The 25454-nt window shown below is 39.8% G+C and overlaps 1 protein-coding gene across 2 annotated transcripts; it reads right to left on the reverse strand.

Moving 5' to 3' along the window:
- Positions 1-184: 184 nt before the first annotated feature.
- METTL14 (methyltransferase 14, N6-adenosine-methyltransferase non-catalytic subunit) lies at positions 185-24944 on the reverse strand. 2 transcript variants are annotated; one of them, XM_038178989.2, is made up of 12 exons: positions 24801-24944; positions 24056-24273; positions 23778-23866; positions 22360-22447; positions 15598-15678; positions 15179-15266; positions 12838-12928; positions 11115-11256; positions 8598-8690; positions 7074-7190; positions 4238-4448; positions 185-1067 (listed from the first exon to the last, which is right to left on the reverse strand). In XM_038178989.2, exons 2-12 carry the CDS (start codon positions 24119-24121, stop codon positions 754-756), a joined length of 1380 nt encoding a protein of 459 aa, XP_038034917.1. In that variant the 5' UTR covers positions 24122-24273; positions 24801-24944; the 3' UTR covers positions 185-753. The 2 variants fall into 2 exon arrangements, with proteins under 2 accessions (XP_038034917.1, XP_038034918.1); XM_038178990.2 differs by having other exon boundaries at positions 24481-24940.
- Between the last annotated feature and the right edge of the window lie 510 nt (positions 24945-25454).

Consider the following 25454-nt stretch of genomic DNA (forward strand, 5'->3'; position numbering starts at 1 on the left):
CCTGTACAAGTTCTGGACTGGATATAAACGCACAACTTCTTGCTTTCACAAAGTACAACACGTGACTGCACAGAATCACCACTCTCCCCACAACTGACATCAAAAGCGAGTGCATGTACTTCACAAAGGAAAAATTAAAACTTGTTCCCTATTCCCAGGAATAATTTGGGAAAAATAGACCAAATAAGAAAAAATAGAATTCTATTTATTCAGTTTGCTCCTTGGTTTAAAAGAAGTTAAAACAGTATAGACACAGTACTTTTTCTTCCATGAATAAGAGAGTAAGTCTGCTATTGCCATGCAATTCAGAACTGCATTTTATGCCCATTCCATCCTATTAATGCACATCAGCCCCAACCTGGACCTACAAGGAAGGAAAAGGAATCCATGTTTTGGAGAAAGTGACAGTCAAAAAAAACAAACACAGCTTGCAAGTTTCATAAGGGAACAGCAAGTATCTTCGCTTCAGTCCTGTGCATGGCTTGAAGAGATGGTGCTCCCTGCTTTGACAACAGAAGCCATTGGGAGGCTGAGCTTAGTGCCGTCAGGTGCAGGATCCTGCCTGCAAAGTGAGGTGATGTGCCAGGCCAGTCACTAAAAGGCAGAGTATTCGGAACTGCTTGCACCAAAAACAATTTAAAAAGTCATCTAGCTTGAGTCCTCAAAATAATTCACTTTAGCAAAAACAAGACTAAGAAAAAGGTTTGGAGATGAGGCAAGGGACTGCGGGAAGAAGTGATTTCCTAGCAGGCGTCAGCGTGTGGGGAAGCCTCCCCTGTGGGTACCTCCACGACCCCCTCTGAAGCCTCCCCTCTCACCCCGAAAGTTAGTTCTGTTCCTCTCTCTGCCCCTCTCTCCTCGGCCTGCTGAGGTGCCGCCTCTCCCTCCTCCCCTTGGAGCGCCACCACCCCGGTCGGACTTGGACTTGGGTGGCGGTGACTTGGGCCGAAGTCTCTCAATCTCTTCAGTGCAGCCGGTCAGGTGGGAATTTGGAGTAGTGAAGTATGAAGAATATGTTTCTGCGTTGAAATTGCTGTTTGTGAGGGTGGGTCCGACAGTCAGCCAGCCTAAGGAATAGAAGAAGAGTCAACCAAAGCACTAACTTCGTGCTTCAAGGCCACCACAAGTGATGGGGACAGACTGTTATCTACATGTCATCTGTACTGGACAGGTTGAAGAGGTCACCTCTTGAAAAACCACAGTTGTTGAAAAGTTAATATTTTACTTTGACACTTGTACAGGCTTTTTGGATTGGGTTTGTTGCTTTTTTTTTTCCCCCCTCTGGTTACATATTGATATGAGAACATTCAGGCTGTGGTTTTACAGTACCACTTTCCTGGTTCTTTTCACTTGTTCTTACATTACATTTTCCAGCCCCTCTGGGACTGCACTGTAAACCAGACCAGTAAATTCATCTAGTTTAAAGATAATCTCCTCTTCTTCTTCTTCCCCCCTTTGTAAAAGGTGTTTAACTTTGTCTCCAAGAACCAACTGTGACATTGCAGCCAGGAGCACAGCATTCAGTAAGCACACATTTGAAAACACAGCAAAATATTAATGCTGCTGAATCCCATGAGATGAAAACAGAGTTTAAAGAGTTAAGCCAACCTGTTTATGTACAAACATAACGTTCAGTGAGCACTTCAGCTTCACCAAGTGAACCAAGGAGGAAGGAACATACTTGATTTAAATGCCTATCTCCTCAGAATATAAACTGAAATTGGGTTTGGACCTAAAATAAGGCTTGACTACTTGAAAATGTCACAGGAAATTTAATTTTCATTTGCATCATTTTAATGAAGAAAAATGTGGCTCAGCAATCTCACAACATGCTAAGATGGAAAACAAGAATAAAAGAAAAAAGGTCTATTTGCTTAGGTTTTCATACTTCATAGATCACTATGGAGATTCACAAATTCAAAACTGAATAGTCCTTTACTCAAAGTGTTAATCAATAAAAAAAACACCATGCTCTGCCAACTTCCCAAAGAATAAAGGGATTTAAAGTACACAATCTAATAGCAGGATAACCACTAAATTTAAAAATACAAATGTTGAACCAGACAGACAGGACATTGTGACACTAACTTATGAGAATTCACCTACAACAGCATTGAAGTAATGTCTGAACAATGCATTTCTACCAAACAAAAACAAAACAAAAAAAGACACAAACCACATTGAGACATCACCATGAAAATTCAAAGCAAAGGCAAGCCAAAGAATAGGAAAAGCCAATAACCACTACTCTCACTGATCTGCAGACGTGTGAGCAAAACCAAAACAGTACTGTGATATGTACTTAAGTAATATTGCCTACGGTTCCTCTACTGATACAACACTTTTTCCAATCACAGTAAAAGAAAAAGCAGTATTTTTTCTATCATAGGTATTAACATTCACGTTTTGTAAAACAGACCACGGCTGGACTCGTATCCATTTCCCTTCTGCTATCCAAACCATTCATCTCTACTTGGTAGAAAACAGTGTTATACAGAACTGCTAGAAGAATCTAAATCAAGTGAAACCACAGCATTTTTACCTCTCCATCCTCCAATCTCCTTTATTTTTGAAATGGGCATGCTGTTACTACTCATTGTTCAGAGACCAACGCTCACAGCACCTGTCAGCGTGTAAAGCACGACTACACTACCATGACATCAGGTACAAAGTCACCTCAAGCACCCACAGAACCACAGAATATCCAGAGCTGGAAGGGACCCTCAGGGATCATCAAGTCCAACTCCTGGCTTCACACAGTACCACCCAAAAATCAATCCCTGTGTCTGAATTCCAGCAGCCTTGGTGCCGTGTGCACTGTCCCGGGGACCCTATTCCAGTACCACTGATAGCTGAAAGAACCGGGTCCATTGTGTTTACTTCACGTTGGACTAGTGGCACTGACAACTGATATAAAAGCCAAAACCTGTGTCCAGATATATCTTATTATTGTAGCCTGTACTCTCCTGCAGCAAATTACTTCATCATGCATGACAAATTGGAAAGCCTGACCATCTAAACAAATAAAATGCAGTACACTTCAATCCAATCCATGTATTTCCACGTTATCTGTCATACTAAATGAAGGACCCAGTGTAAGACACTAGCTCTTGAGATACCGACAACAGGTCTAGCACCAAGCTCAGAGGGATTTAAAAATCAGTTTAGAAAAAGAAATCACACTCCTGAGGTGTAAATGCATGCCATGTGGGGAAAAAAATCTCAGCTGAATTTTGTTATACTCACTGATGAATTAAACACATGAACAGGTGAAAAAACATTGGTTAAAAAATAAGCTATTTCTGAAAAAATTATATTTGTCACAGTTTCCAAACAACACAGATTCATGACTGACAGATCTTCACATAAATTAAACACACACCTCCTTGAAATCTATTCTCTGACCTATGACATACCTCTGGAAATCTCTGTAGGACACTGGTATGATTTTTACAAGCAGAGAGTTCTGTTGCTGTCTTGCACATGATAAAGACATCTAAATTTTTATAGCTGCTGTGATATTTACTTCACTATTAAGTCCAAAAAATTGAAGTTTAGTAGGAATGACATATACAGAATCTGACTTTGAAAGACAAAAAACCCACATTTCGGTATTCCAGTAGAATACTGCACAATTTCAGCATTTACCTTCAATTAGGATATGGAGAGCACAAAAGCATGAAGATCGTTTTTATTGTTTAAGTAAGTATTTAGTTCTAAAAACGAGTATTTATAAAACAAAACAGAAAATAGTGGTACCCGAATCTGTGACTTGGACTTGTTCCTAAACATAATACTAAGAGCAGAAATTATAACCGTAGTATCACTTGGTACAGTTCCATACAATGCTACTGCCACTAATGGAAAAGTCCCATTGATACTGTCCCAGTGACACCTCAGTCCTTCTCTGTTGAAGAACATCAGGCTGGTTAGTTGTCTGGGAACAGAAGGGTAGGGAAACCTGGGAATTTCTCCATCTAGCAGGCTTCTCACTTCCTAATGATTGTACCTACAGAAAAGTCACCAGGATGGACAAACACTTTAGCTCATGCCACAACTTGTTCAAAAGGTTTACTGAAATCTATACTGCACTGTCTGAAGTTGCAGCTAGTGCAGAAGGACTAAATATTACTGTCTCAGCTTCCACCAGAACCTATCAAGTGGTCTTAGATAACAGAAGAGGGCTACTGAAGCAAACTAAAATTTAACTAGTTGACAAAATAAACATCACAGGTACCTGGTCGAATTGTACTGTCCCTTCCGAAAAGATGAAGACGTCGTCGTCCGAGGCAGAAATGCTCAATAATGTGGAAAATCTCTACAGGCTTTTCTATGTTGCCAATTTCAGGCTCTTCTGTGATGATCAGGTCAATGTCTACATTAGCATGGATGAAGTCACCATCTGTGCTGCGACGCACGGTTCCTTTAATGCCCATGAGGCAGTGCTCCTACACACACACAACACAGAAGAGCACCCGTCACATGCTGCCAAAGCACAGACACCCATGGGTTAAGGGAAGTAAATTCTAGGCAGAGTACATCTCACCGCCATACAGAAAGTGTCCAAAGCATGAACTAGAAAAACAGAATGAGCAGAAGCTACCAAAAAGGCTGTTTGAAAACAAAGCTGAGAGAGCACCAGTTACCTGGCTTGGTAAAATACATGCTATGAAGTGCTAGAACTCAGAGGATGAGGTAGGATATTTGAACTTCTTCAATTACAGCAAAGTTAGAACTGCTTTAAGCTGGAAAAGCTGAGAAATCACCATAAGAAAAGAAAGCGCTAGGTAAAGGTAAGAGCAAGAGAACAGTTTATTGTATCAGCATTCTGATCCTACCTTTTTTTCATACAAACAATTCCCAAAGTTCTCAGTCACAAAGCTGTGAAAGCCAGATCTATTTTTTTTTAATATCATATCTGTTATGAAAATAGCTTTTATCCTCAGATTCCTTTCCAAAAGATATCGCTGCATCAAAAAGTAAAACCACTATGAAGCTATCAGTACAATCTCAGTCAATTCTGTGAGCATTAAAAATGTACTTTAAGTGTAACAAGCATTGCTTTCCTTTCCTCTAGAACATTATAGATCTCTGGAACTCACTAGTACGTAGGATCTATGAATAGGAAATCACCCTAACAGGATGAAATGCAGGCTCTACATATTAATTTCAGAGTTCTGTTTCTGGGAATACTAAACCTCAAATGAGCTATTTTCCCTGATACCATAAAACCCTGATTTACTAACCGTCACCAGATAGCTCTAAAGAAGATGTAGAAGATGTATGTAATCATTTCCAGACTTTTGGCAAGGGTTTTAAGAGTTAGTGAATAAATACGAAAGGCAGAATAGGTGACCTATCAAATGTATGCAGTTGATCAACTGCATGGAAGCTACATGGTTTTTGGACATTTTATTTATCTAAATAAAAAGCTAGAACACTGCTAAATAAATTACCCATCAATCAAAGCTTCATGATTCTAGTCTTTAGGAGAACTATCCAAAACACCTTATTTTCATAATAAATGGAACGTCACTCATTAGCACTGCAGATTCTACAACAGGTAGCACAGCACAAAGCCTACATCTGGAGAGACGCCCGAACTAAACACAGATGGACAGTATTTGCTACTGTAATCACTGGTAAATATATTTTGCACAACAGAGCTATTTAGTCAAAATAATCTAGCTGAATTTTCCATGTTTAGTACATAAGTAGCGACCTCAACCCAACCCTTGTTCAATAAACACAGAAATTCCCTAATACAAGAAACTATTCTCCTCCATTAAGACATGGAAGTGCCCCCCAAATCCTCCTGTTTTAGCCTCTCCCTCATGAGCAAGCTGCACGTATTTGCAATATTGTATACAATAAACATACGGTATTTATACTTACAAATATTTATAGCTAATACAACACACTTTCAAACAAACTTCAGATTCATGTAAATGCAAGTCAAAGAAAGATTTTAAAGGGAAGTTTATACTTCTTAAAGCTTGAAAATCTGAGACAGGGCAGAGGATGCTTGACACTAATGAATGATTAATGAATGTAGAATGAGTCCAGAGGTTAAAGACACTAAACTATCAGCCAACTTTCTGCATTCAGTAAAACTGCCACAGTTATATTACAGCATACACAAAGTAGTTCATTAATCCTATTAACTTTTTTCTAAGGTCTTGAATAATATACATTTGAGTCTTTTAAATCAGAATAATTTTTTGTTGTCCTCTGCATCTCTTGCAATACACATCATCTACAACACATGCCTATGAAACTCCTTAATTTAAACCAAGCTGACTGATTCTGTCACTTGTGCATGATAGTCATCTTCAGGAAGATGCTGACTAAACTATGGTCCTTGACAGTCTTCCATCTGGTTCAAGTTCAGGGCACATACCTGAATATATGTGTTTAGAACCATTAGCCAATCTTCCAGAGTGATTTTTCATCATTATAAATTGACTACATCAATTTATAATCTACAGTTTTAAAGATTCAGACATCAAATTCAGCCAAGATCTTCTGCCAAGTTTAATTCCAGCCAAAAGATGTTCTTCTCCCCTCTTGTATGGAAAGAAGCTTGTTGTTATACAAGAGGTTTTACTAATAGTGCTCATTTACTATTCACCCATGACTGAAATGACCCAGAAGACAAAAACACTACAATGTACAGTAGAATTTTCTATACATTTTTCCATTCTCACTCTCAGGATTTCATTCCTGTTCCCTCAATCTACAAACCGTCTTCAGCCATCTGCATTTCAATGAGAATCAAAATTACCACATTTAGAATATTCTAACAGAAATCTACAATGCATTATTAAACGTAGATGAAACTTCTATACTTCATGCTGAGTGAAATCAAGAAGGGGACAGAAGTTCATCATGCATTCTGTGAATATGTTGTATGTGAATATTTTCACATAATGCACTTTGTGGAAAAGAACTCTTGCCAAGAAGCCTTGATATCCACTTCCCTGAAAACAGGTCACCAACTGCTGTGGAGCACCAGGTGTTCGATGAGCATGAAGGGACAGGATGGGAATAGAGGAATGGAGCCAAACCTTTACCTTGGTTCTTTGGAAAACAGCCTTAGGGTCTAGTGTCTTCGTCTTTCCAGGATTGTTCTTATTTGTTTTAATCCAACAGATGTCCTCACATCTTCTGTAACCCCATTTGCGTAGACACTACATGTTACGGACACAAAACAGTTCATAGTACACCAAAAACTAAAGTAACCTAAACTGAAATCTAATACGGATACTTGACTTTTCTTAAAAGGTATCTGGAAGAGAAATATGTCACAGATGAAAGAACCACTTCACTGGCATGACTGTACTATGCTTTGTCAAGTTGTCAAAACAAAACAAAAAATTTATACACACACAGATTTGTCTGCATACCACCTTTTTCTTTTTTTTTTTTTTTTTTTTTAAATATCTAACTACTGCACAGACTCCCTACTGAACTGGGCACACATATTTTCTTTTTTTTTGTTAACCTCGTAACGCTTAAAAATTTAATCAGAACTAGTCAAAACAACATCTGCCTTGGCCCTGTCTCCACTAATACCTGCAATCAGGTAGTGTTTTACATCCAAATAAAATTCTATCACTTTACTATCTTCTATCACTTCTATCACTTTACTGATTCTTTACTATCACTTTGTGTCCTTTTTTTCCTATATTTAAAAACAAACAAAGAAATCATAAGCCTATTTATAATTAGCATTATAATAATTTATAATAATAATGATTTTTAATTATAATTTATAATCTTATACCTATTTATAACCAGCATTAGAGATCTAAGCTCCTTCAGATACGGCTGTGGTCAAGAACTGCCCAGCTACTATAAGCAAGTCCATGACCAAAATCATACATATGTATAAAAGCTACTTTAACCAAACTCAGAATGAAAAATAAGTGATAAAGCCAACAGATTACTAACCACACACAGTCTTTTAACAATCATTGTATTGTTTTTTAATAAAACTGCTCAAACTAAGAAAAGAATGTTTCAACATAAGAGCATACTGGAAATTCTTTGTCCACCAGCCCCAACAAGAAGCAGTGCTACCCTGGCATACACAAAGATTACTCTTTAGAGTAATCCAAGATCTTCCAGGGTAATAAAACCTCACAGCTTACTACAGCAGAGAAGAGCTTAACAGTGCCACACACACAATTCTGTCCCACTTGATGAAACAGCAGCACATTTCTACTAGAAAGCACATTTCTATAAGAAAATTTAAGACTTGTTAAAAACCATTGATTTAAATGCATTAAACATGGCAACCTGTTCCTGTGGCAACATGCATGCACCAAAAACCAAGACAGCAGTACAGCTTTCTAGTCATGAAAGAATTGTGCTTCTGCACAGTCACAGCAACTCATCTGGAAAATTTTAGTATCAAAACAGTTAATGCCAGATCCACTTAAATGTATTTAATCCACTTAAAATTACATATCCTCTACCAGAGTAAGAAAATATCTCTGAGCCTTTGCAGCTGAGAATTCTATACAGAGAAAGTCAAAGATAAAAATAAACTTTTAAGCATGTCCCTGATAAATTGAATTAAAACATTGTCTTACCACTCGGCCAAGATCCAGACCCTCTCCTGATCCACACCATAGAAACACAAATGACCTTGGGGCAGCAATTTCTTCAATTTCCAATTTCATGATCTAGTAATAAAATGTTTTTGAATTAAATATTTACTTTTTTTTTTTGTATATAATCCCTAATTATATCAGGATAAATAGCTAACAAGTGTTGAAGCATTATCACAGAAACCATCAGAAAGCACTTTTAATTAAAGATGTTAGTTCAGATAGCATTATCTTTATGGCCATCTTCTTAAAATAGTTTTCCAGAAAGCATGGTGTTCAAGTTAACTTACCAGTACGTGTATATTTTCAGTGTAGTTGATGATCAGCTTGATCGTTATTTTTAGCATAAATTTTATCTGCACATAAAATTCCATTCTTAAAAGACTAGTACAATCCATGTGACTTTCTTCCTAAGCCACTGCTTAATTGCATCATTCTTTGGTAGTAAAAAGATTTAGTAACAGAACAGGGGTACTCTGATTCTTTTGAGCCCTGAAGTCACTTGTATGAAGCTTATGAAAACATGTTTAAAATAAAAAATAATAAAAAAAATACACACAGCCTTATTCCTATTATCATATAGAAAAGACATTCTCTCCATTTTCACTTTCAGAAAAAGAAAAAGTAAGAATTTATCAGGACAGTGGATCACCAATAACAAATGAGAAACATGCAGGATGAAATAACTTCAGATGCAAAGCAGCTGTTTCTCAGTACAAATTGAAGAGATTCATCTGTAACTTGCCAACACATCAAATCAAGCTTCATAGCTTCATTAAGCATCACTGTTAAGAAAAATAATGCAGTAGAAGGCAGTCTAAGACGATACAACTCATGACTAAGAGGATGACTCCTTACTCAAAAAAAAAAAAGAAAGAAAACTTCTAGATTTTCTGTAAGGACAAAATATTTTTTCCGTCAGACAACACTGCCAGGCATCATTTTTTTCCTGACATAACGGGATGGCTAACACAGAAGCTACCTGTTCCTTAACATGTCCTTAACATTCCTTAACACCTAACCTATTAGTACAGGTATGAATACCTTTGTTTTCAAATTCATTCCTTTAAGGTGGACTGTGTTTTATTTTGTTCACTTGATTGATTAGTTTGACTGATTCACTTGTGAAGTTACATACTCACAGGTTTTGGCTTTAGGAGACAAACTCAATCTAATCTACAAGGAAGCTGTCCCCCACATAACCCTCCCTCCTCCAAACTACATAGAAGACAGATGAGAAAAATCTCCACTACAGCTGCTTTAATCCAATGATTCACTTGTATTGTGACAAATCAGCTGCTAACACAGACACAGTCTGCATACGTTTCAAACAGGGTCTCTGAATAATATGTATTTATTAACTGTGTATTCCAACCAACGTGCATGAATCTAAGGATTCCTGACATGGTTACTCGAACAGTTTTTAATCAGCTATTCTGCTCTACTACTAGAAATGCTCTGTTTTCTTGTGGTTTCTTTGTATATAAATGGGTAAAATGTATATACATGTATATAGACTAGGACCACTTTACTGGTATTCAACGTTAGCATTACAAGATTTTTTGTTCTATGCCCAAGTGAAGGAATACTTAAGCTTGTCAGCATGCTTTGTGTCATCAAATTGCTGTGCTTAATGAAATTCAGTACTTCAAGGCCTCTAGGCCTCACCCTACATTTCTAGAGCTGACTTTATAGAAAAGGTACAGATATAAAACAGTTATGTATCACTAAGTCTTGACTGTTTTCTTCTTTACATCCACATGCGTTACTACTAGAACAATTTTTAAATCTTTTCTGCAACTCAATTCTCTGAAGTTCAATAAAACAAGAATACCTACACTGATCTTGAGAAAGATCACATCTTACACGCTGAGATTTCTCCTTATTCAAAAAGCCTTTGAGGTGACTAAGTAGTAAAGGAATATGTAAATACAAGACAAAAATCATAATCGATTGATCTATTTTGTCAGGCTTCTCAAGATTACAATTGGATTGTTAAAATTTCATACCTAACCAATACTTCAGAGAAAGAAGGTATGTCAGTGACATATACTCATCTACTCTTTTGATGAAAGATTACTGTGTTAAAAAGCATACTTTAGAAACCTCTTCAAGAATTTAAAGAAACAAGGGATTATTTACAGTGGAGATATTGTGAATTTCAACAGCAAAAATCAAAGAGAAAAGGAAACTCTGAATTTGGGAGTAGACAGAAAATCCACTTAGTACATTTAAGTTTTCCGTCAGGCTCAGGTAAAATAAAATGGTATTTCTAATTCCTTAAACTCCTCGGGGAAAGAAATGTCTTTTAACACAAACACTGTAGGCATACAATATGATATAAAAATTATTTTTTATAAGAATCTAGACTTTTGGTTTTGAAACACATCCCATTTTAGTTTAAACACATCTCTAAAACATTCTGCTACCAACTTAAGTCCTCAAACTAATCCTTAAGTACATGTATGAAATCCTTTCCATAGCAAGAAAAACACTTACATCATCCCAGGTCCAGCACTTTTCATTGGCAGTAATGCCAGTCTCTCTGTAGTATTCTTCCAGTGGTGGTTCCAAGAGAATCACATCAAATTTGGACTTCAGTTCCCTAATATCAAAAGCTTCCAAGTCTGCTTGTAAGTACCTATTTAAACAAAAGATGATCAATTGCTTGGAGAAGTTACAACACTGCTTTGAAACTCAGACTCCACATAGCACTTCTGCATAGCAAGTTAAGAGCAGAGACTACCATTTAGTTCACGAAAGCTTAAACACACTAAACACAAGGAAGATGCATAAAGCATTCTTGCTTAACCTAGACTGGATGCTGTTACGTTACACTTTTTTAAAAGTAGTCTTTCTCTCAATAAACATTTTTAGGGTTCTACTTCACAAGCAGTAAACAGATACCTAGATAGACTGTACAGCAATATCTTCTAAAGAATCACCGAACATTTCGTACATTCCATGGACGATATAGGAGAAAACATCAACATTTGAGTTAAACATCAACTCACTAGCAGGCTAACAGACTTCTGGTTTGCTTCACTTCAGAAAAGTGGCATATTTTTAGAATTGGCATTTGTTTTATATTATGTTGAAAAGATTCTGAATACTGGAAACGTGGTTACTTTTCACATAATATAAATTTATTTCTCTATCCACGTAGTAAAAGCATAATTCCCTAACAAGTTTGTTTACTTAAATAAGCTCAAACTCACCCTTATGCCTGGCATCTACACCGGCCCACTAGGTACTGTTTTATCACTATCCAAAACAATGATACCCTGTTCCCCCAATACCTTTAGTTTCAAAACGTCTGATTAGCAGACTACCACCACCCTTCCTCCCAAAAATATATCTGGAAGAGATGATTATTCTGTGAATGTATTCACTCCTATCAGAATGTAGCATTTGATTACAAGTTTTCCCTTTTTTTTGTTTTCAGGCTAAGCATGCAAAAATGCATCTAATTTCAAAATAGCAAGTTGGGTTACACAGTTTGTGTCTCAACTGTTTAAACAATCCCTTCAAGTTTTTTCATATCATTTATGAAATAATGCTGTTTTTCTGAGTACAGATTAGGATTGCATTTTAAAAGCATAAGGTTCACATTCAGATAGGTTCAAACTCCTGGGAGTAACTTGCTGCATGCTTATACTGCATCTAGCTCTCAGCAAAAAACTGAGAGGTAATTTGAAGTTAATAGGACAAATTATTTCCAGCCAACCTAAACTTTTTTGGTCTTAAACTGCAGAGTAACATCTGATTAATAGACACTAAGAATGAATAGAAACTAAGCTGAATATTATATAAAATCACTTCTAAAAGAACAACTAAGGTTACACTGAGGCCAATTTTTAGAAGGTTTTCTTGTTAGCATAGACTACACAATACAAAGAGATTAATGATCATACGTTACATTCCTTTCAGTTCCCAAATAAAAACCTGCAGCTCAGTCACTTGGCAGCTCAGTCTTAAAAAAATAAAGCTTCACATGCTGTAAATAATCACACGTTGGAAGGACATTTATATACTGCATTAAACGCATAGATTAATGAAAACAAACTGATTTTAATCTTCTGAAGTTTCAATTAATTTGTATGCACAAACAGAAATAGAAAATGTAAAATCTGAACAGGTGCTAAAGATAGAAATTTACAAAGCACACAGCTAACTTCAAACCAGTCTGGAGAATAAAGGTATTTTCCACAAGAACACTTACATGGGAGGAGTGTTAGATTTAGATATCAGCTCGTCCTTCAATCTGATGAGCTCTCTAAGTTTTGGATATTCTTCAAACCTATCTGCTAAGCCTAAGAAGAAGAAAACATGAAGTCAACACGTTAATACTTAGCCTTATTTTATTTTTTGTTAAAACAAACCACACCATTCAAAGCAGATTCTTGTTCAGTACTTAAAAGCTTTCTGCCTTTACCCAGTTAGTTATGGTTACTGCAGCTGGATATTAATGAATTCAGTGTCCATGTTCTAGTCTTCTCTAAAGCACCACAATGATCAAGAGTTCACAACTCCTTTTGTAAGAAGGAATATCTTTCATTTAAATGAATAGTGGAAGAATGATGAAAGTTATTTTGTTGTTCCCCCATCCATAAATTCATATTAAGATATAATTAACACTAATTTCCACCATTGTTTTAGTTGATCTTTGAGGACTATCTCTACAGAAACAATTGGGTTGTAGCTGATTCCCTTCAGCCCCTTATACAGAGATCTAGTACTTAGCTAAGTTGTGGAGACTTGAACATGGGTATATTTATTTATTGGATTTCAAGACTTAGCTTTATGATTGCTAATTTTCAAACTTTTTACATGTATTGAACTCACAAGGGAGAAGCCTAATTAGGTTTTCTGCAGTAAATGTTTCTAAAAAAAATAAAAATAAATCAGTATACTACAGTTCCCCTCCAAAAAAGTGGCCAGAAAGAGTATATTTCTGTTATTGTTAACAATAGTATCAGCAGAAGCTGAAAAGGTAACCATCCCAGTCCCCAAGCAGCTTTAGAGTTATTTACAAAGTCTCATGATCATTCACATTTACTACTTCAGTGGAGTGAGAAAAACAAAAACAGACTCCTCGCCTTTAATTCAAACTTCTGAACTCCAAACTCTAGGCATTACAGTGGTAAAAGAATTTGTTAGTATGCATCCCTGCTGTCTCCATAGTTACTTATGTATAAGAAATCACAAATTATTTTCATCTCTTCCCTCAAATCCCTAACACCACCATGTTGTTCTGATATCCACTACTGTGTTCCTTCCAGTGGAAGTCAAATACTCCTGACCAGTGGAAATGGAAGCTGGTTACCAGCAGCTAGGCAACAGATAAAAAAGAATTTTCAATCAAGATAACTTTAATTGTTTAAAACAAAACAACACAAAGCAAAAGCATTCTCTAGGATGCTAAGTGTCTCTCCCCGGTATTATGGGACCACTACCTCCCCTAGAGCTTTTTACGGCATAGCATCCAATTTTGAACTAGCACCCAAGCAGTCTCAGCATTCACGCAGAAGACTTACGCTAACCAATATGCCATTCTTTATGCAGCACAGAAATTAGAGTAAATAACATGGGCTGGTATCCACTTTTTACATATTCAGTTCCAATAATAATGTACAACTACCTCAAGCGTGTAACTGTGAGGCCCAGGTATTTTTTAAATTAAGATATTTTTTAAATAACTGAGTCAAAACAGTTTTAATACTAAACAACCTGATGTGCTTTACAGAAGCATTCACAAAATAGAGAGAAGAAAAACTAATACCAACTGTGTCGATAGGCAAACAACCCCTTTTTAGGCTGGCACCTATATACACACCATTCTTTCCCTGACAATTGTAATCATGATAAAATACGGGCTGAATAAAATGTTGCATACAGTGGTAAACAGGGAAGTATCCTGCCTTGTTTTAAAGCACGTAACCACTACGCACCCATTCTGGGAAACAGGACCAAACGGGACCCTCGATTTTGGAACTATTAAATTTGGGCTTAATAAATTAAGAATTCAAGAACAAGTCCTTAAATGGTCCGATAAACATGAACTTAAAAAATTACATCCTCTAAACGCAGTAATGTATTGGGACTTCTAATGAGTTGTCAGAAGTTACAAACTTTAGCTGGTAAATATTATCCATATTGCTTACTGCTTTGAATACTTCAGTATTATCTGTACTCTACATGCATTCTTGGAGACAATACATCCCAGGAACAGCTGAACTACAAGTCAGTCAGTTACATTTCCAAAGGCTTCAAAATCTGCTCATTAAACTCATCTACCTCATCAAGCTTAGTTTTAAGAATATTTTCTTGGTTAAATACTTTCAAATAAAATCCCAAGATAGACTGGTTAATATTCTCCTAAACGATTAAAAAAAATCATTCACATGAATTTATACATTGATATGTATGCACAGAGGGACAAAACAATGAAGTACATACATGCATATCTACATTTTCCAGTAACTGTGAGAAATCAAGAAAGGAAAAAAACCAAAGTGCTAGTGAAGAAAATGAAGTAATATCAATCAGTTAGTATGACATACCAACATCTCTGATGAAGTTCTGGGGTCTGTGTCCTGTATCCACAAAATGCTGGCAGTAATCATTGTGGGGATTTAAGCTCTGAGTACCCTAGAGAACAAAAGGATTTCAGTGAGAACTACAGTGATATAACTAAACACAGACACTGCATGCATTAGTCTGATAAAAGAGAAAGTAACGTGTTTTTTTTTTCAACATGCCTTTGTAAGCCAAACTATTGGAGACTGTCGCATTCTTCCTCCCAAATCAGACTCCCCATTACTACTGCTCACTGTCACTCTTACATCTTTCAGGAGAACCTGTGAATTTCAGTTTATTACTTCAACCTTTAAGGCTGTGTTTCAAATATAATAAATTGCTGAAACAGTCTAACACAGCTACACCGTCTTTGACTAGAGTTCTAATTGCGCAAACTGCTCACCTTCAGAAAGGTACTGGAATCTTTGTAAATCTCTTCTTCGTAGGGCAGGTTCTCTTCATCTTGCTGCAGCTCTACTTCATCCTGGGAAACAAAGCAGATTTTAGAGGTGCATAAGATCATGCTGTATCTCTCCTTGTTATGATTCTGCTTCTTAATGAATTGAGCGAGCTGTTTACAAACATAAGTCTCTTGTAACAGTGCATCATGAATGGTTCAAGAACAGTTTTGTATTGGGGGTGAAGGAGGAAATAACCTGTAGCCAAAAAGCTCTGCCTCTCACCACTGATGACAGGGTTACTGAAAAGGGGTCAGGTGACTAAAATAAGAAACCACTCATTTCTAGACACCAAGGTGTAGAACTTCAATTTTTGTCCCAACATTTTTTCACTCATTGAACTAAAGTGAGGTATAGATTTTTTTGAAGTTCTTCATTAGTACAATCTTTTTCACCTTAGCAGCTGAAACCATCTCCCTATACGTATATAGATCTGTTATAGTCCACACCATGAAGAAACACTACATGGTACAAAATCACGTTTCATTTGGACTTTTTTGAAAAGTAACTTTCAACTTCCTACTTGTCAGTCTCACAATGAGCAGGAAGGAGGAATTTTATCACAATTTCTTCCCTAGTTAATGTCACCGATTGTCCATTCAACAGATTTCTTGAGTTCGGAGGTCTGTCACACTGACACACTCTGAACTTCCAATGCAGTATTCATAGAGAACAGAAACAAAAGAGACTCTCCATGTCACTTTGTTTTTTCTGTTCATTCTGAAAGAGTCCATTATATGTAAATAAAAATGGAGAACCAGTGAATAACATCATCTATCATATTTGAGTAGGATTCACATACTCTTTCATACACTGCTGATTACAACAGAAAACTTAATCAGTTAATATACTGCTTTGTATGAGAAAAGCCGTGTCAAGGCTGAAATACAAAGAAAAGACGTTTTAAGATGGACATTTAGTTTCTTAAGAAAGACGGATTTCTCTTAGAAAACAACTCCCCCCCACCACCACACGTTAATTCAAAAGATGCATAGAAGAGGCTCTCACTATCTTTGCATTTACCCTATAGTAAATAAGCTGTTTGTCAAAAAAAAAACAGAACAAGAAGTTCTCCCTGTTTTGATCCCTCCAGCTGTTAAAATTGTGAAATACATGTAAGTTCTGTGTTCTTTCCAAGCTGGAGCTTAGAACCAACTTCTGAAACGCCTCACAAAATTAACAGGTCAGAGACTTTTCCCTCTCTTCCCCATCTCCCCAGTTACTTTGTTAGATAAAAAGAGTAACTTAGGGCGACAGACTTTTTTTTTTTTGTCTTCCTTAACCAGACGCCTTCCCCCCAAAAATATTATTATCAGAAGTAGCAGTAGTATTTACAAGTAAATTGAAGGAACAGCAGACAAACACCAGCAAGTGCTATTCAGGGGAAAAAACAAAAAAAGCAGAAAGCTCAAGTTTTACTAAATTCTGCTTGTGTGATCCTAAGATAACACCTGTTTTCCCTCTCCCATTTTCCTCTAAATCTTAGCCTTCTGGTGGTAAGCACTTGTTAGATACCTACTTCTGAGTCATGCCAGCCCTCTTTATGCCTTTATAATAAATAAAAACATAATCTTGCAGCTGCAAAGAAAAAACATATCAACTTTCCAATGGCAAAGCACAATATAAACAGATACAGAATGATATTAACAACAGTCCAAGATAGGACGTTCTTGTACTGGATTTACAATTTTTATTGTTGCTAAGTTGGGGAAACAAAAGCTAACCACAATTTTTAAATGCACAGTTTTTTCAGATGACTAAAGATACATTATGCAATTAGGAAGATTCAACAGAGTAAGATTATTTCGGCATCCCGAACAATGACAAGGAGGCATTCCAAGCTCACAGACCACTGCTTGCAGAAACCAAGTGAAAAAAAAAGTATCAAATCAGGCTTGCAGACAGCAAATTCGAAGGATGTGTAATATTGTACTTAGCAAAAAGGTAAAACTCTGGGCCTCTTTGCCACAGGACACTGTTGACAGCAGACATTTATATGGGTACAAGCAAAACTGATGAAGTTTTTACATCTGGGGAAGGGGAGAGATGGAGCATCACAGCTCCCAGAAGCCTGCAGCCACGCTGGGAGGGGCAGCAGATAGCCTAGTCTTAGTACCCACCACTTTCGGTTACAGGCTAGGGAGCTCAAACTAATCCTGGCACAACTGTTATGGTTTGACAAAAACACAAGTACTGTACAAGTTCTTCAGAACCACAGCTGAACCCTCTGACCTTAAAATCTCCACTATTCATTTTTGCTAGTGAAGCATTTGTCCCACATCCCCCGTCTCTGTGGTGTGCAGTGCAGAGCCCAGCTCCCAGGCAGAAGTCAATCTGCCAGCGGGCAGCTGGACAAGCAGACTGCTCCATGACATGCAACTAAGACAGTGAGGAGCTTCACATGCAGCTGGATGCTACTGTGGCAGCTTGAAAGACCTACAAAGGTTTAATAGAAAATAGTCTTTTACTTTGATTTCGTCTCCACTAAACTTTTATTCTTTTTGCATACTCTGTTTCTCTATCCTACTGTGATTCTGGTACTTGTAAAGTCAGCTTTGTGGATCAGACAGAAGGATCTGTTTTCTTTTAGGCTCTACAATAGATTTCTTCTAGTTTCGTGAAGAATACCCCCTTCTGCCTTCCCTTTCTTCTTTATGAAAAGAATACTGTATTTTACACTGTCAGACAGCTAGCACTGCTAAAAATATACGAGTGTCAAATTGAGGACATGATAAAACTGAGATGCAAAGGAGTTGTCTTAACACCACAGACTACCAATCAATGAAGATCCCGCCTCATTTAACTGCTCCATCTCCTTCCAGTTCACAACATTCTTGTGACATAAAAAGTTGATTATAAATTTGGGATTTTAACAGATTTCAAAAAGAACTTTTCATGCAGACTAACATTTAATCGGGAGACATTAAATTAAACAAACATAATACTTCAGATGCAACAATTTACAAAATACTGATATAAGAGCAAAACCTCCTTACATTTGAGTTTTGTTTTTTCCAAATAATCAAAAGAATCAAGAATGGAAATGTCTCAGACCTATGGACAGGACTCAACACAGCCTCGTCTCTGGGTCCGTGGTCATTTTCTTTTTCTTTTTTTCCCCTCTACTTGTAGTAGACAAGTTTTTGACTCTTTCAACCATAAAAAGAAATCCTGGCATTTTACCAAGAAAAACATCCCATCTTCTTTTTCACTACATAGCCCTTTATTTTCACGAGACAAAAGCTTATTAAAAACCACCACCATAACTTAACATTTATTCTACCACAAACAAACAAAAACCCATGTCTTTGCATCAGAAGTTCCTAACTGGCTGAGATTAACACACTTCAACAAACAAATTTTCTTCAACAAACAAATTTCACAACAAATCCTGCTCTTAGACTTCCCCCCAGTAATCAAAAAGCCTACAAAGAACTGACTGGCTGCCTCATGCAGAACCCAACAATTCAGCAAGTCAGGGTTGTACAGATGTACCAGTCACTTCCCGTCAGAAATATTTACCTCTAATTTTACTAACAAAATGGACACTCTTGTAAAATTTGTCCGTAATGCTGGTAGCTAAGGCTACTATTGCTTCTTCTAACATGCATTAAGTTCAATCCAATCAGGCTCGATAACCGAAGTATTTAGATTTTTAGACTAGTTCATATTACAAGACTAGATTTAAACTTGCTCAAAGTACTAACAAAAAGGTTATATAAACATACAGGATTTTACCATGTTCTCATCTCCTTGCCAAAATGGAATTAACAGTGTCTGCAAAAAGCAGTTGTTGGCTCCATTATAGATTTTCAACTTGTGCATTTCATGTTCCATAAATCTATTCATCGGCCAGATTGAAGTTGATCTGAGACAGCATTACTATTTTTCCAATTCCAATAACATAGCAAGAGCTTGACCCCCCCGTAAGTGGTTACAGCCCACCTCAGGGTAAGTTTCTCCATGTTAATGACAAGATTCATATGCTAAACACAACTGAAGTGACTTAGCCACATATATCACACCTACACACAAAAAATTGTTTAACCACATACTTGGTGAAAAATGGATAAGGTATAAAGAAATATGAACTGATCACATGTGACCATGTGCTCATGAGCACTTCACAAATATTGCGTGCACTCTGAAAATCCTTTCGAGACAGTGATTTAATTGGTTTGCTAAACATGATCTACAGACTACCACTTAGCACATTAAAAAAGAAATGTCTTTCTACTTACAGATAGACCTCAACACTTAGCCATCAAAAATGTCCTGTCATACATCTACTTCTGGTTTTAATAAGACAGTACTATTGAAAGCTTAATAAAACTGAAGACAAATGTAACCTCACTATAAAAAAATAAATGTATCTATTTTTAGGTGTCCAGGGGAACAGCAGACATTATATATCTCGTAAATAAACTGAGCTTGATTCTACATAATCACAGAAGCAAGATTATGAGGACAAGAAAAAAAAAAAAGGAGAGGGAAGACACTTGCTGCAACAAGATACAAAGCAAATTAGAAAGACAGCTGTATCATAATTGTTCTTTTGTTTAACCTCCTTCCTCTGCTATGTTAGCCAAAGTACTACATTAGATATGAAACAAGATAGCTATCAAACAGCACTTGGAAGATTATTTGAAAAATGAAGGGCATTAGAGTTGGACAACCACTCATTTTTCAATGACCATGGAGGCTTTTTTTTCCACCCCAACTGAACTTTTCCTGGTTATTTTTGACACTTAAGGTATACCCTGAACCAAGCCTCATACTAGCCCTCCCTTAAGATCTCTTCATTCGTCCTTTCATACAACACAGCATTATTTTGCACTTGGCAGGGAGGCTGGAAGACACCCTCAGCTTCCCCATACCTCATCTAATGACCCGTGCAGGCTTTTCTTCTGACACAAATTTTGCTGGAGATTTTTTTGTGTAGCCATGCACATTTTACCACTCCTTCCCACACAAGACAACCAGCAGCGGCACTCCATCATTCCCTGTGGGCACTACCACCTGAACCCACCTTCTCCAAGGAGCAGTGCTAAATGAACTTCCAAACAGCAGGTTCTGGTGAGCATCCAATGCAACGTACCTAAAGCACATCTGGAGAGAAACATGCTGGCTAAGGTCTTTGCAGTGGAAAATACCAAGGAAGATGTTACTGAAGGACGTATCACACAAGTCATACAACAGTTTCGGTTGGAAGGGACCTTGAAGATCATCTAGTCTAATGCCATGCCATGGACAGGGACACCTGCTAGACCAGGTTGCTCAAAGCCTCACCCAACCTGACTTTGAACACTTCCAAGGATAGGGCATTGCCAGCTTCTCTGTGGAACCTGTTCCAGTGCCTCACTATCTTCATCATGAAAAAATTTCTTCCTCACAACTAACCTACGTCTACCCTCTTTCAGTTTAGACCTGCTGCCCCTTGTCCCATCACCACATACTCTGCTACAAAGTTTTTCTCCCACCTTCTTAAAAGCCACCTTTATATATTGAAAGGCTGCTATAAGGTCTCCCCAGAGGCCTTGTCCATGCTGAACGACTCCCATTCTCTCAACCCTTTTTAAGAGAGGTGCTCCAACCCTCTGATCACTTTTGTGGCATTCCTCTGGTCCCACTTTAGCACATCCACGTTCTTCTTGTACTGTGGATGCATCTTGAACTGGATGCATTGTTCCAGGTAGGGTTTTACAAGAACAGCGCAGAGGATAAGAATTGTCTCCCTCACCCTGCTGGCCATGCTGCTTTTTGTGCAGCCCCTGGTATGGTTGGCTTTTGGGGCTGCAAGCGCACAGTGCTGGCTCATATCTAACTTTTCATCCACCAGTAACCCAAGTCCTTCTCTGCAGGGCTGCTCTCAATCTCTACACTGACATCGGGAATTGCCCTAGCCCGGGTGCAGGACCTTACACTTGGCCACTGTGAACTTCGGGAAGTCCACGAGGTCCCTCTGGATGGCATCCCTTCCCTCTCACGTATCAACTGCGCCACTCAGCTTACTGTGACCCACAAACCTGCTGAAGGCACATTCAATCCTACCATCTACATCACTGATAAACATATTCAGTAGCGCTGGCCCCAGCACAGACCCTTGGGGGGCACCACTCTAATTAGTGGCTTCCCGTTGGACTATAATTCTCCAGACACGGCCATGCAGACAATCATATACTCTTTAGCAGCCCATCTATCAAACCCACATCGCCCCAATTTAGTTGCAACAATACTGTGGAAAACTGTATCAAAAGCTTTACAGAAATGCAGGTAGATGACATCAGTACCTCTTCCCTTGTCCATTGATGCAGTCACTCCACCGCAAAAGGCTGCTAGATTGGTCACTTCCCTGTCTTCCACACGTTTTATTGTAACGTCCAGGAGGATCTGTTCCATGATCTCACCAGGCACGGAGGTGATGCTGACTGCTCAGTAGTTCCCATGTTCTCCTTATAACCCTTCTTAAAAATTGGTGTAATATTCCCTTTTCTCTAGTTGCTGGGGTCTTCACCCTACCACCATGACTTTTCTAATATGATGGAGAATGGCTTAGCAACTACTTCAGCCCTCATGAGTATTTAAAGAACCTATACACATCCCATTTATTTGTATTTATACGTGTACACATACACACACTTTCTTGAGCCTCTCAGGGAAGCATGAGCACCAGAGAAAAAAAAGTCACTTTTTCCTTTTTGTCTTACCTTATACTCTTCAATCTCTTCTTCATCAGCTTCTCCCTCATCTGGATATTTGCGTTTTGCGTTTGGAGCAGAGGTATCATAAGAAGCCCTAAAAGCATGCATAAAAATCCTCATATAAAATAGCTTCTGACACTACAGAGAGAACATTTCTGATATCGCTGAAGATCTGTCTTAGCTGCCTGCTTCCATTAGTTTGAAGTGCTTCTGAAACTTCACATAGGGGACGTTGTTCCCCTCTCAGAATACTTGACACAAGTACAACTTCCTAGTGATAGGACTCCTGACAACAGCTACCTCGTCTCCTTGTTCTCCTGTTCTAACAGGTACAGCTTATGCTGAGGCAGCACCTATCACAAATTGGGCCTGCTCACACACAAAAATCTGCATTACTTACATGTGAGAATCAATAAGCACCAGCAACTCCATCCTGGTTTTTAACTGAACCCGTCTCTCAAACCGTAAGAACTTTTAAACTAAACTGCACTGTAACTGCTCTTAGTGAGAGCTGTGGGACAGCACAGGCAGCATAGCCTAAAATAACACCTCAGTTCAGCTTCACAGTAACTTTCTAACACAAGAGCCTTGATTTGTGAACTGCTGTTAGAGGTTTTGACTAAACAAACACACATCTCATTAAGAGTTTGGATGCGAGTGATTAGAATCATAGAATCATAGAATATCCTGAGTTGGAAGGGACCCTTAAGGATCATCAAGTCCAACTCTTGACACCGCACAGGTCTACCCAAAAGTTCAGACCATGTGACTAAGCGCACAGTCCAATCTCTTCTTAAATTCAGACAGGCTCGGTGCAGTGACCACTTCCCTGGGGAGCCTGTTCCAGTGTGCAACCACCCTCGCCGTGAAGAACCCCCTCCTGATGTCAAGCCTAAACTTCCCCTGCCTCAGCTTAACCCCGTTCCCGCGGGTCCTGTCACTGGTGTTAATGGAGAAAAGGTCTCCTGCCTCTCAACACCCCCTTACGAGGAAGTTGTAGACTGCGATGAGGTCTCCCCTCAGCCTCCTCTTCTCCAGGCTGAACAGGCCCAGTGCCCTCAGCCGTTCCTCGTACGTCTTCCCCTCCAGGCCCTTCACCATCTTCGTAGCCCTCCTCTGGACACTCTCCAACAGTTTCATGTCCTTTTTATACTGTGGTGCCCAGAACTGCACACAGTACTCGAGGTGAGGCCGCACCAGCGCAGAGTAGAGCGGGACAATCACCTCCCTCGACCTACTAGCGATGCCGTGCTTGATGCACCCCAGGAAACATTAACGCGCTGCCTTTCACCCCGACTTCCACGTTTATCCGTGAGCGGCATGCTCCCACTTTGCTGCCCGCAGAGCGACCCCCCCCAGCCGTTTGCCAGCGTTACAAAGCACCGCGGGCTGCCTGCTGCCGGCGGGGGCAGGCCCGTACTGACCGGCACGTCTCCCTGGTCTCGGCGATCTCCCGCTGGTCATCCTTACTGTTCAGCACGGCGCCGATGCTGTCCGCGCTTTCGGCTCCCAGCTGGAGGAGAGGTGGCACAAGCTGACTCCCGGGTCACCGCCCCGAGGCCCTGCCGGTCCCCGCCGCCCCGCGCCCCGCTCCCAGCGCCAACGGCCGCCGCCGACCGTTAACGGCACGGCCGCACCTGGCGCTGCGCGTGGGGGGAGTGCGGGGCAGGGAAGGGGCGGGGCGGGCAGTGCCCGTCGGTACCTGCTGGGCCAGGAGCTGCCGGCGCAGCTTCTGCCGCTCGCGGATCTCCTGCAGGCGGCTGTTCATCCCCGCCGGGCCGCCCTGTGCCGCGCCGCGCCGCGCCGCGCCGCGCCGTGCCGCCGGGATCCCCACCGCGCGTCACTTCCACCCCCTCTGCCAATGGGGCAGCGCCGTGGCGGAGGAGCGGCCGCGGCCATGTCGGTTGAGGGCAGCGGGGCCTGGAAGCTGAGAGTCAGGGCGAGGCGGGCGGGAGAAGCCGCCTCCTGCCACCAGCGCCGCCCCCAGCACCGTGTCCCCAAGCACCGTGTCCCCAAGCACCGTGTCCCCAAGCACCGTGTCCCCAAGCACCGCGTCCAGCCTCTCCGTGAACACCCCCAGGGGCGGTGACTCCCCCACCTCCCTGGGCAATCCGCCCCAAGGCCTGCCTGCTCCTTCTGGGCAGAAATGGTTCCTCGTTGCCAGCCTGGCCCTCCCCTGGCACAGCTCGAGGCCGTTCCCTCTGCTCCTGGCACAGCTCCCTGTGAGCAGAGGCCGCCCCCAGCTCCCCACACCTTCCTTTCAGGCAGTTGCAGAGAGCAATGAGGTCTCCCCTGAGCCTCCTCTCCTCCAGCCCCAACACCCCCAGCTCCCTCAGCTGCTCCTCACAGGCCTTGTGCTCCAGGCCCCTCACCAGCTTCAGAGCCCTGCTCTGGACACGCCCCAGGGCCTCGATGATGGCTCTCTCATAATGATGGACCATTTTTACCTGGAATTGTTGGACCAAAAGATGTGGGCACCACGGCTGCACAGTGACCCTCAGCTCTGTTACACAGCGCGTGGTGTTCCTCTCCAGGTACCTTGGTGCCAGGAGCCATCCCAGTTCCACGATACAAGCCGGTCACTCTCCTTCCTGGATAGTATCCACACCAATGACATTATGCAGATCGCACGTGAAACAGAGACAGATACATGAGGAAAAGGAAATTAGAACCCTGCAGACTAATGCAGAAGCAACACTTCTAACATCCACGTTTCCCAGTGATTGCGTATCATAGGAAAATGATGGAGATTTTAACTGTTAAAAAAATCCCAAGAGGTGATTTATTATCTCCTTAGAGAATACATTACTAGCTACACTCTCCTATCTATGGAAATGGTATGGAAAAGGAAATGCCATCCCATACTATTGCACGCTTATTTGATACAGTTGGCTGTAATGAATACAGTGGAAGTGCCTGCACAGTAACAAAATCACTTCCTCCTGGATGTGATATGATGAAGGTAGTGTGAGCTTGCATTCCATTTTTAGAACTGGTTGCTAAGACAAGCTAATCTTTACAAACACTAATGGTTATAGAAAATGTTGTGCTATATACATACACTGCTTCCAAATTAAAAGCCTATATTTTTGCAGGACGTT

This window comes from Anas platyrhynchos, chromosome 4, assembly GCF_047663525.1.
Source record: "Anas platyrhynchos isolate ZD024472 breed Pekin duck chromosome 4, IASCAAS_PekinDuck_T2T, whole genome shotgun sequence".
Taxonomy (NCBI): Eukaryota; Metazoa; Chordata; class Aves; order Anseriformes; family Anatidae; genus Anas; species Anas platyrhynchos.